Source organism: Stenella coeruleoalba (assembly GCF_951394435.1).
Source record: "Stenella coeruleoalba genome assembly, chromosome: 13".
Lineage (NCBI taxonomy): Eukaryota > Metazoa > Chordata > Mammalia > Artiodactyla > Delphinidae > Stenella > Stenella coeruleoalba.
In genome coordinates, this window is record NC_137159.1 from 58,862,385 (window position 1) to 58,874,583 (window position 12,199).

The 12,199-nt window shown below is 35.9% G+C and overlaps 1 protein-coding gene across 4 annotated transcripts in view; it reads left to right on the forward strand.

Moving 5' to 3' along the window:
- Positions 1 to 12,199, forward strand: part of MAP4K3 (mitogen-activated protein kinase kinase kinase kinase 3) — a 189,891-nt gene that overhangs the window by 113,792 nt on the left and 63,900 nt on the right. For all 4 annotated transcript variants that reach the window (XM_079940535.1, XM_079940536.1, XM_079940537.1 and 1 more), the window contains 3 exons: positions 439 to 486; positions 3,511 to 3,553; positions 5,081 to 5,153. In XM_079940535.1, coding sequence (XP_079796661.1) covers positions 439 to 486; positions 3,511 to 3,553; positions 5,081 to 5,153 — 164 coding nt within the window. The remainder of the gene's footprint in view (positions 1 to 438; positions 487 to 3,510; positions 3,554 to 5,080; positions 5,154 to 12,199) is intronic.

A 12,199-nucleotide genomic window follows, 5' to 3' on the forward strand; every position in this document is an offset into this window, starting at 1 on the left:
ATTATATTTGCAAATAAACACGTTAAAGCTTCAGTATCATAATGTACCTCCTAAAATTTAAGCACTATGGATTGGTTATTTATTTTTATGTTCCTCTTAATACCAAAGAAAAGCTTGAAAATTAAGCATTCTTATGGGATTGAAACTCATTCTGATACAAATTGGATATTTACTTTTAAAAAGTTATTTCAAACTATTTGCAGAGTTTAGTGAAAATTATTTCTCTTAGGAAAATTAGTGGTTCAGACTGAGCTCCGCCTCTCATTTTCTCGATTCTTTTATCTTTTCGGATACTCTGGTAAAATAAAATGATTATCACTAGTGCTTTCTGTGATGAGTAAATAAATAAGACAGAATACTACTCATTGATGACTTTAAATCCCAAAGGGTGTCTGTAGTAAAGTCTTGTTAATTTTTCTTTTTTTTTTGAAACTCCAGGGATTATACTATCTTCACAGTAAAGGAAAAATGCACAGGGATATAAAGGTATATATCATATGTTTACCTAATGGCCCTCTCTTCATTTTTAAATATTCTGACCCCAAACTGTTGAGCAAAATTGTATCAGTTATTCTGTTTGATGAATTTGTTATCTTAATATGTTACTATAATAAAATTGAGTGATACTTTGAAGGGTTTATTAATTTTTTTAAAGCAACTCTATTGAGATACAGTTCACATACAATAAAATTCACCCTTTTAAAGTGTACAATTGTGGATTCATGTTTTAATAACACATTTTAGCTTATTTGTAGTTATTTATTTATAAAATGCAAATTAGGTCCATAGCTTCCATTAAGTTACAGTCTTTAGGAAGTTTCATGCTTTGAATATTGTAGTAAACTTTGGCAATCTTAAGGAACTGTCATTAATAATGTATAAAAATGGATAAACTAAGCCTTGACCTTTTCTGCTGGTCTTTAACTGGCAGAGGAGAGCAGGTACACGGGCCATGCTGTGGTAAACCACCCCTATCCTGGGACTCTGAGGTTATTTCCAAAGATACTGCCGTCTTCCCAGCCTGGATATTTTCTCTGTTGTTTATTTTTTCTTTTCTTTTCTTCTTCCTCATTCATCTTACCTCCTGCTTTTTCTTTCCCCCTTTTGTTTTCTCTAACATAAAGGTTCTAACCCTTCTTTGCAGGGGATGTGGGTGTGGGAATCATGTGCTCTTTGAGTCTGATGAAAGCCATGGACTCTCTCCTCCAAAAATGCTCTTGTGCACATGCCTTCAAATTTTGCATGAAATTTCAGTGGACTCTCAGATCACCTGCTGAGATCCTCTACCCTAAGTATTGTTCATAAACCACTTAAAAGACATAAGCAAAGAGCCTTGGATTCAAAGGTGGGAGAGATCCTAAGAAGATAAGTGTATCAAGAAAGATTCTGTGTCATTGGCACTTAAATGATCTGGAAGGATTGATAGATTTTTGTCAGAAATGGAAGTTGGAATGCCTTCTAAGCAGAAGGAACAGTGTGAGCAAAGATACAGAGGTCAGAAAGTGTGGGGTCATTTTAGGGGGTATAAAGGCTGTACCATATAATTGAAGAGAAGAGAATGTAGGAGAGTGATAAGAGATGGTGTTGGCCAGGAGGTTTGGTGCTCCACTATGCAAGAACTCGTGCGCTGGACTTCAGAGTTTGGGCCTAATTGGATAGATTCTAGCCATCACCACTATTTCTACCCTGTCTAAGCCACCATTATATTATATCTCACCTGGACTTCTGGACTAGCCTTCTAACTGGTTTCCCTGCTCCCATTCTTGAGTGATCCTACAGTCAGTTCTCTACCTCACACCAAAGTGACCTTTGTAAATCAGATCTTGTCACTCTCCTGCTTATAAACCACGGTTGGCTTCCCACCATACTCAGTACAGTATTCAGATGTTTTTACCGTGGCCATTAAGGTTATGCATGATCTGGCCCCTGCTTTCCTCTCCGACCTCATTTCATACTCTTCTTCGTTTTACTCATTCTGTTCTAGGCACACTAAACTTGGAGTTCCTGGAATATGTTGAGTTCATTCTGGTTCCAGGACTTTGTATTTGCTGTTACCTCTTTCTGGAATGTTCTTCTAGATTTTGGCATGACTCTGCACCCTCTCTTCAACTAGATCTCTGCTTAAATATTCCTGCCTTAGGGAGGCCTTCCCTTCCTGCTTTATCTTCAGAGTGCTTATCTCTACCTGGCTTTGAATCATTTATTGGTTCATTCATTCGTGTGTGTGTGTGTGTGTGTGTGTGTGTGTGTGTGTGTATGTGTATTTGTTTTTAGATTTTCTTTCTCTCCTGCTTAGATGTAAACTCCTTGAGAGCTGGAACTTTTTCATTACTATAACCCCAGAGCTTCAAGTAGCATCTGGTTGCTAGTAGTCTCAGGGAGAGAGGGATGAATGGACACCTAGATGGATGGATGGAAGAATGCATTATAAGTGCAGGTGACATGATATAAACTGTAATTTAGAAAAATTAATCTGGAGCTGGGGAAAGACCAAACTGAAGACTCTGGCAGAAGTCTAGATAGCTAGGGCCTGATTCAAGTTGAAATCCCTACTCTAGTTTCTTTTTCCTTTTTCTCATTTCTCCCATTACTCCTTAGAGTTGCAGTAATATCAAGGGGTGCAGGTTTGGGTTATTTCTTCCTCTTTTGGGGGCTGGAAGGGGCTTCCTAGTATTTGTTACCCCGACCTTATACTTACAAAATTGATTGCATCCTGAACCATAGCGGATTACTTTTGCTTCCTCATTTAAAAGTTGCCCAGAGGCGGGACAGGGGTGGGGAGCCTGTAGTACCTTTGAGAGGCAGTATTTCTACCTCCTCCAAAAGCTCTCAGTTTTTTGAAGATGAAGTCATTATTATCACCTTCTTCTTTGAGCTTAGGTCAAGAAGCAAAAGTGGATAAAAATGCTGCTAGGTCATGCAAACAGGTGACATTTTAATTCTGTGGGACTGTGCCTAGTTGTTTATGTATTGAATGGCCCCATACTCTGGGCAGAGACACATTAGGATAGACAGCCCCACAGACTAAGTAGTAAGGTTCAGTCTTACACATTAGCATTGGTTCAACTGATGTTAAGTACCTAGAAAGGGAGATGTGTTTTGGTGGATTTGGACAGGAAATGGCAATGAAGTTTAACATGTAATTCAAGGAACTGAATAATGCCATTGTAAGGTAACAGTTTAGTATAGTGACAGCACTTAATCAGTAAGAAAATAGCATTCAGATTAAAACTAATATGCCACTTTCATAATAACATTCATATTATTTTAATAGCAGCTTTTTGCAAGGCAGAACATTATGTAGGGATAGTCAAATTGCCTAAAAAGTGGACAGTAAATTTTCCTATGAATGTAATGGTTTAACATTTTAATTGGGCCTACTATAAATCGTCAGTATTTCTAGGGTTAAGCCTGCCACTTGTGATTATTTTAAATATATATATTTAATCTTCTATATGTGCTGTCTGATAAAATGTTTCCTACTTTAACTAAAATGTTCTCACTTTGAAGGGAGCTAACATTCTGTTAACGGATAATGGTCATGTGAAATTAGGTAAGTAAATTTTAATTTCGTCACTTGCACAAATTTATTCCAAAACATAGTAAGTTTATGTTTTCCTCTCCAGGACTAGGTTTCCCCTCCCTCAGCAGCATCTATATATCTTTAGGTGGAAATCTCACTGCGGGACATGACATATGTAATCTCTCTGTATCTATTTCTTCTTCTCTTAAGTGGGGATAAAGTCTATCCTTCACATGGGACAGATTCATTATAAAGATATAGTGAAATAATATCCCTTAAAAATTCTTTCACCTCTAACCCTAGGAGTGGGACTTCTAGTAAGAAATCTATACGAGATTACCTTGTGACCAAAAAATAAGGCAAACAAACAAAAGCCAAAAACTCAGTAATGCAAAAAATCCTACCTGCTTACACAAGCTTTTAAAATGAAACACTGTATTAGTTATATAAGAACGTAATTTAGATGCTGAATCGTGCTTTATTTGAAACTGTAACTTTTATTTTGTAACTTTTGATTGTCAAGTTATCAAAATAGTTCAATACCTAAATAATAACTTAATCTGAAAGTTTAAGACAGGAAACATGTACAGTATAGTAACTTTATAAACAAAGTTATGTCTGTTAGATATTAAATGAAGTATTTAATAACAAATATGAAAATTATTTTGAACTACATATCACTATAAAATCAAAATTCAAGCAAATATTTATCTTCTAAAAATATGATTAAACTATTTTGACCTATAGCCTATAATAGGGACTAATCAGATTTAAAAGTATCATAATTTACGTATAATAAAATTTTCCTAAGCTACCTCTAAATATGAGAAAAGCAGTTATCTAACTGTTGATGGCTTAGTGAACAGTTTCCATCTGCAATTTAAAATTTGTGTCAATATTATGTGCCTTACTCAAAGGCATCCTATATATAATATGTCTTAGTTTATAAAGATTTAGAAATCATCATTAAAAAAACTAGAAAATATTAGAACTCAATATACTTAAAAAATAGCAACATAAAAATAAACTGACATAAAAATAAATTTCTTGATAGTGATTGTTATTGGTATTAGAATATATTGCTAAGGTAAGATTTTGGGGAATATTCTGTTTGTCTTTTCACGGTAGATAGATTTACCAATAGAGATTTTGTTTTTTTTAATGTCAGTTGTTATGTGTCTGGCAGGAAGTGAATGGAATGTATTCCTACTTAAGGTCCCTTCCAGTGATTTTCCTTGAATTTCAGGTCCTGGGAATTAGAAATTATAACATTAAATCTGGCAGGTTAGATTCTCTCAGTTGTCTCTTCCTCATCAAAATTATTTGATCTTGACTTTTGTTGTCATTTGATTCATGTGGGGATGTATGGGAATCCATTTGGCTATCATACGCACTATTTTGTGATATTTTAATGCTAGTCCATTAGAGTTACAAATTTTAATGTGATGTTTGAGAATATCTCATTTCTGTGAAATTAATTTAATGGAAATAATTATATGTTACTTTTAAATAATTTTACTTTATTTTATTTTCTAAACGTGTCTCTTTTTTTAATAGCTGATTTTGGAGTGTCTGCTCAGATAACAGCTACAATTGCCAAACGGAAGTCTTTCATTGGTACACCATATTGGTAATTGTATTTTAATTGATAATTTAACTTTTTGTTTTTCTATCATTATTGTATGCAGTGTTTATTAAAAAATAGACTGAATGGTCAAAATTATTAGGACTAAAACAGATTAAGGAAGTCAGCAACAGGCTAAGTAATTTAGGCATATATACTTTTGGATGAATTACAATACATAGCCATAGAATATTCTCCATACTATTTTTTTTTTTTTAACATCTTTATTGGGGTATAATTGCTTTACAATGGTGTGTTAGTTTCTGCTTTATAACAAAGTGAATCAGTCATACATAAACATATGTTCCCATATGTCTTCCCTGTTGCGTCTCCCTCCCTCCCACCCTCCCCATCCCACCCCTCCAGGCTGTCACAAAGCACCGAGCCAATATCCCTGTGCCATGCGGCTGCTTCCCACTAGCTATCTACCTTACTGCGCTACCATATGACCCAGCAATCCCACTACTGGGCATATACCCTGAGAAAACCAAAATTCAAAAAGAGTCATGTACCAAAATGTTCATTGCAGCTCTATTTACAATAGCCCGGAGATGGAAACAACCTAAGTGCCCGTCATCGGATGAATGGATAAAGAAGATGTGGCACATATATACAATGGAATATTACTCAGCCATAAAAAGAAACGAAATTGAGCTATTTGTAATGAGGTGGATAGACCTAGAGTCTGTCATACAGAGTGAAGTAAGTCAGAAAGAAAAAGACAAATACCGTATGCTAACACATATATATGGAATTTAAGAAAAAAATGTCATGAAGAACCTAGGGGTAAAGCAGGAATAAAGACGCAGACCTCTTAGAGAACGGACTTGAGGTTATGGGGAGGGGGAAGGGTGAGCTGTGACAGGGCGAGAGAGAGTCATGGGCATATACACTCCATACTATTTTTTATTATGTGGAAAGGGCTTCAAAGATTGATATGCTTTTAGGAACCTTGATATAGTTCCAGTTTTGCCAAAAAAAAACCCAACTCCTGGTCCTACACATATTACATGTATTTTCACAGATTAGTCTGTATTCTGACGAATTTTTTAACATTATCTTATTCACAGTATTCCCTAGCTCAAAACTTTTTGACATATCTTGGTTGCACACAAGATCAAGTACATATTTCTTGGCATTTGGAGTCTTCCGGTGTCTGGCCTCTGTCTGCCTCATTAACTTTATTTTTTTTTAATTAATTTATTTTATTTATTTATTTTTGGCTGTGTTGGGTCTTCGTTGCTGTGCACGGGCTTTCTCTAGTTGCTGCGAGTGGGGGCTGCTCTTCTTTTTGGTCCATGGGCTTCTCATTGCGGTGGCTTCTCTTGTTGCAGAGCACAGGCTCTAGGCACGGGCTTCAGTAGTTGTGGCGCGTGGGCTTAGTTGCTTCGCGTCATGTGGGATCCTCCCAGACTAGGGATCGAACCCGTGTCCCCTGCATTGGCAGGCGGATTCTTAACCACTGCACCACCTGGCAAGTCCCTGCCTCATTAACTTTAAGTTCTACTAGTTTCCTCCACAGACCTTCCTCTCTAGCCATGTTTTTGTCTGCTGGGTGTTCTTTGATCATTGTATACAAACTATCTTATTCATGCATTTATTTGTTCAATAAATGTTTTTACCACTTACTATGTGCCAGATATGCTGTTAGTCATTGTGCATATAGTGGTGGATAGGTATAGAGCTTTTTAGCACACATGATTCCCTTGAAGTAAGGGCACTCTGGAAATCTTAACATTCTTCAGCTTAAGTGCTACCATTCCTCCCCCAGTGCCCTCCTGATCTGCCTCCTCAGCAGTGGGATAGCACTAATCTAGATGACTTCTTTTCATGTTTAAGATATGATGTATACCATTTTTGATATTTGTCTTTTTATCAAACAGGTACATACTTTAAAAGTCAAATACTGCTAAAGAGACAGATAAATTCTTCTAGTTGTGTCTTCTGCCATCTGTAGCATTATTATTATTTATAGGCTTTTTGTTACAATAGGTGAAGATTTTATTAATAGTTCTCATCATTCAGTCTTCTTATCCTTTCAGTGTACTTGCTGAGTCAATTATTATACTACTTTACACTTAACTGTCTTTAAAATTTTTTCTTATATCTAATAATTCTTTTATTTGCTTAGTTTGTATTTTTTATCCTTGGCCAAGACTTCCATACCTCCCCATATTCTGCAGTCTGAAAGATGCCTCTATATAATTTTCCAAGCCATAAATAGTCCTGATTTGGGGAGGTTTTATTTGCTTTGTTTTAATTTGTTTTGTTTTGTTTTTATTAAAGTTAAGTCTTCCTGGGGTCCTCCTCCCTCCTATTCCAATCTGAAATGTTTATTTTCTAGGATTTTTCCATAGCTTCGCCTTGGGAATTCATTTCCTGGAATCCAGGTCTTCTTCCTCCTTCATAAATTTCTCCCTCTCTCACGTTTTGATAAATTCCTGAGAAATTTGAGGGGTAAAAATTTTTGAGACTCTGCATGTCTAGCCTCACACACACACGATTGATAATTTGGATGAATATGGCATTCTAGGTTGGAATTTTTGAAGCATTGCTCTAGTGTCTTTTCTCTGATGTTGATGGGAACTGTGGTGCCATTATGACACATGATTTTTATTTTTAACATCTTTATTTGAGTATAATTGCTTTACAATGTTCTATTAGTTTCTGCTGTATAACAAAGTGAATCAGCTATACGTTTACATGTATCCCCATATCCCCTCCTTCTTGCATCTCCCTCCCACCCCTCTAGGTGGTCACAAAGGACCGAGCTGATCTCCCTGTGCTATGCAGCTGCTTCCCACTAGCTATCTATTTTACATTTGGAAGTGTACACATGTCAGTGGTACTCTCTCACTTTGTCCCAGCTTACCCTTCCCCCCGCCATGTCCTCAAGTCCATTCTCTATGTCTGCGTCTTTATTCCTATCCTGCCCCTAGGCTCATCAGAACCATTTTGTTTTTTTAGATTCCATATAAATGTGTTAGCATATGGTATTTGTTTTTCTCTTTCTGACTTACTTCACTCTGTATGACAGACTCTAGGTCCATCCACCTCACTACAAATAGTTCAATTTCGTTTCTTTTTATGGCTGAGTAATATTCCATTGTATATATCTGTCACATCTTCTTTATCCATTCATCTGTCAATGGACACTTAGGTTGCTTCCATGTCCTGGCTATTGTAAATAGTGCTACAGTGAACATTGTGATACATGTCTCTTTTTGAATTATGGTTTTCTCAGGGTATATGCCCAGTAGTGGGATTGCTGGTCATATGGTAGTTCTATTTTAGTTTTTTAAGGAACCTCCATACTGTTTTCCATATCAGTGGCTGTATCAATTTCCATTCCCACCAACAGTCCAAGAGGATTCCCTTTTCTCCACACCCTCTCCAGCATTTATTGTTTGTAGATTTTTTGATGATGGCCATTCTGACAGGTGTGAGGTGATACCTTATTGTAGTTTTGATTTCCATTTCTCTAATGATTAGTGATGTTGAGCATCCTTTCATGTGTTTGTTGGCAATCTGTATATCTTCTTTGGAGAAATGTCTATTTAGGTCTTCTGGCCATTTTTGGATTGGGTTGTTTGTTGTTTTGACATTGAGTTTCATGAGCTGCCTTGTATTTTTGGAGATTAATCCTTTGTCAGTTGCTTCATTTGCAAATATTTTCTCCCATTCTGCGGGTTGTCTTTTCGTCTTTTTTATGGTTTCCTTTGCTATGCAAAAGCTTTTAAGTTTCATTAGGTTCTGTTTGTTTATTTTTATTTCCATTTCTCTAAGAGGTAGGTCAGAAAGGATCTTGCTGTAATTTATGTCATAGAATGTTCTGCCTATCTTTTCCTCTAAGAGTTTTATAGTGTCCAGTCTTACATTTAGGTCTTTCATCCATTTTGAGTTTATTTTTGTGTACGGTGTTAGGGAGTGTTCTAATATCATTCTTTTACATGTAGCTGTCCAGTTTTCCCAGCACCACTTATTGAAGTGGCTGTCTTTTCTCCATTGTATACCCTTGCCTCCTGTGTCATAGATTAGTTGACCATAGGTGCGTGGGTTTATCTCTGGGCTTTCTATCCTGTTCCATTGATGTATATTTCTGTTTTTGTGCCAGTACCATACTGTCTTGACTACTGTAGCTTTGTAGTATAGTCTGAAGTTAGGGAGCCTGATTCCTCCAGCTCCATTTTTCTTTCTCAAGATTACTTTGGCTATTCGGGGTCTTTTGTGTTTCCATACAAATTGTGAAATTTTTTGTTCTAGTTCTGTGAAAAATGTCATTAGTAGTTTGATAGGGATTGATTTGAATCTGTAGATTGCTTTGAATAGTAGAGTCATTTTCACAATGTTGATTTTTAATCCAAAAACATGGTATAATCTCTCCATCTGTTTGTATCATCTTTAATTTCTTTCATCAGTGTCTTATAGCTTTCTGCATACAGGTCTTTTGTCTCCTTAGGGAAGGTTTATTCCTAGGTATTTGATTCTTTTTGTTGCAATGGTAAATGAGAGTGTTTCCTTAATTCCTGTTTCAGATTTTTCATCAATAGTATATAGAAATGCAAGAGATTTCTGTGTATTAATTGTGTATCCTGCTACTTTACCAAATTCATGGACTAGCTCTGGTAGTTTTCTGGTAGCATCTTTAGGATTCTCTATGTATAGTATCATGTCATCTGCAAACAGTGACAGTTTTACTTCTTCTTTTCCGATTTGGATTCCTTTTATTTCTTTTTCTTCTCTGATTGCTGTGGCTAAAACTTCCAAAACTATGTTGAATAATAGTGGTGAGAGTGGGCAACCTTGTCTTCTTCCTGATCTTAGTGGAAATGGTTTCAGTTTTTCAGCATTGAGAATGATGTTGGCTGTGGGTTTGTCATATATGGCCCTTATTATGATGAGGTAAGTTCCCTCTGTGTCTACTTTGTGGAGAGTTTTTATCATAAATGTGTGTTGAATTTTGTCAAAAGCTTTTTCTGCATCTGTTGAGATTATCATATGGTTTTTATCCTTCAATTTGTTAATATGGTGTATCACATTGATTTATTTGCATATATTGAAGAATCCTTGCATTCATGGGAGAAACCCCACTTGATCATGGCGTATGATCATTTTAATGTGTTGTTGGATTCTGTTTGCTAATATTTTGTTGAGGATTTTTGCATCTATGTTCATCAGTGATATTGGCCTGTAGTTTTCTTTTTTTGTGATATCTTTGTCTGGTTTTGATATTAGGGTGATGGTGGCCTCGTAGAATGAGTTTGTGAGTGTTCTACCCTCTGCTATATTTTGGAAGAGTTTGAGAAGGATAGGTATTAGCTCTTCTCTAAATGTTTGATAGAATTCGCCTGTGAAGCCATCTGGTCCTGAACTATTGTTTGTTGAAGATTTTTCATCGAAGTCTCAATTTCAGTGCTTGTGATTGGTCTGTTTATATTTTCTGTTTCTTCCTGGTTGTCTTGGAAGGTTGTGCTTTTCTAAAAATTTGTCCACTGTTTCCAGGTTGTCCATTTTATTGGCATAGAGTTGCTTGTAGTAGTCCCTTATGATGCTTTGTATTTCTGCAGGGTCTGTTATTACTTCTCCTTTTTCATTTCTAATTCTGTTGATTTGAGTCTTCTCCCTTTTTTTCTTGATGAGTCTGGCTAATGGTTTATCAATTTTGTTCATCTTCTCAAAAACCAGCTTTTGTTTTTATTGATCTTTGGTATTGTTGCCTTCATTTCTTTTTCATTTATTTCTGGTCTTATCTTTATGATTTCTTTCCTTCTGCTAACTTTGGAGTTTTTTTGTTCTTCCTCTAATTGCTTTAGGTGTAAGGTTAGGTTGTTTATTTGAGATTTTTGTTGTTTCTTGAGGTAGGATTGTATTGCTATAAACTTCCCTCTTAGAACTGCTTTTGCTGCATTCCATAAGTTTTGGGTCGTCGTGTTTTCATTGTCATTTGTTTCTAGGTATTTTTTGATTCGCTCTTTTTCTTCCTCAGTGATCTCTTGGTTATTTAGTAGCATATTGTTTAGCCTCCATGTTTTTGTATTTTTTACAGTTTTTTTCCTGTTATTTCTATCTAGTCTCTTAGCATTGTGGTCAGAAAAGATACTTCATATGATTTCAATTTTCTTAAATTTACCGAGGCTTGATTTGTGACCCAAGATATGATCTATCCTGCAGAATGTTCCATGAGCACTTGAGAAGAAAGTATATTCTGTTGTTTTTGGATGGATAGTCCTATAAATATCAATTAAGTCCATCTTGTTTAATATGTCATTTAAAGCTTGTTTTCCTTATTTATTTTCATTTTGGATGATCTGTCCATGGTGAAAGTGGGGTGTTAAAGTCCCCTACTATGAATGTGTTACTGTTGATTTCCCCTTTTCTGGCTGTTAACATTTTCCTTATGTATTGAGGTGCTCCTATGTTGGGTGCATAAATATTTACAATTGTTAAATCTTCTTCTTGGATTGATCCCTTGGTCATTATGGAGTGTCCTTCTTTGTCTCTTGTAATGGTCTTTATTTTAAAGTCTATTTTGTCTGATATGAGAACTGCTGCTCCAGCTTTCTTTTGATTTCCATTTGCATGGAATATTTTTTTCCATCCCCTCACTTTCAGTCTGTATGTGTCCCTAGGTCTGAGGTGAGTCTCTTGTAGACAGCATATATATGAGTTTTGTTTTTGTATCCATTCAGCCAGTCTGTGTCTTTTGGTTGGAGCATTTAATCCATTTACATTTAAGGAAATTATCGATATATATGTTCCTATTACCATTTTCTTAATTGTTTGGGGTTGTTTTTGTAGGTCTTTTCCTTCTCTTGTGTTTCCTCCCTAGGGACGTTCCTTTAGCATTTGTTGTAGAGCTGGTTTGGTGGTGCTGAATTCTCTTAACTTTTGCTTGTTTGTAAAGGTTTTAATTTCTCTATTGAATCTGAATGAGATCCTTGCTTGGTAGAGTAATTTTGGTTGTAGGTTTTTCCCTTTCATCACTTTAAATATGTCCTGCCACTCCCTTCTGGCTTGCAGAGTTTCTGCTGAAAGATCAGCTGTTAACCTTA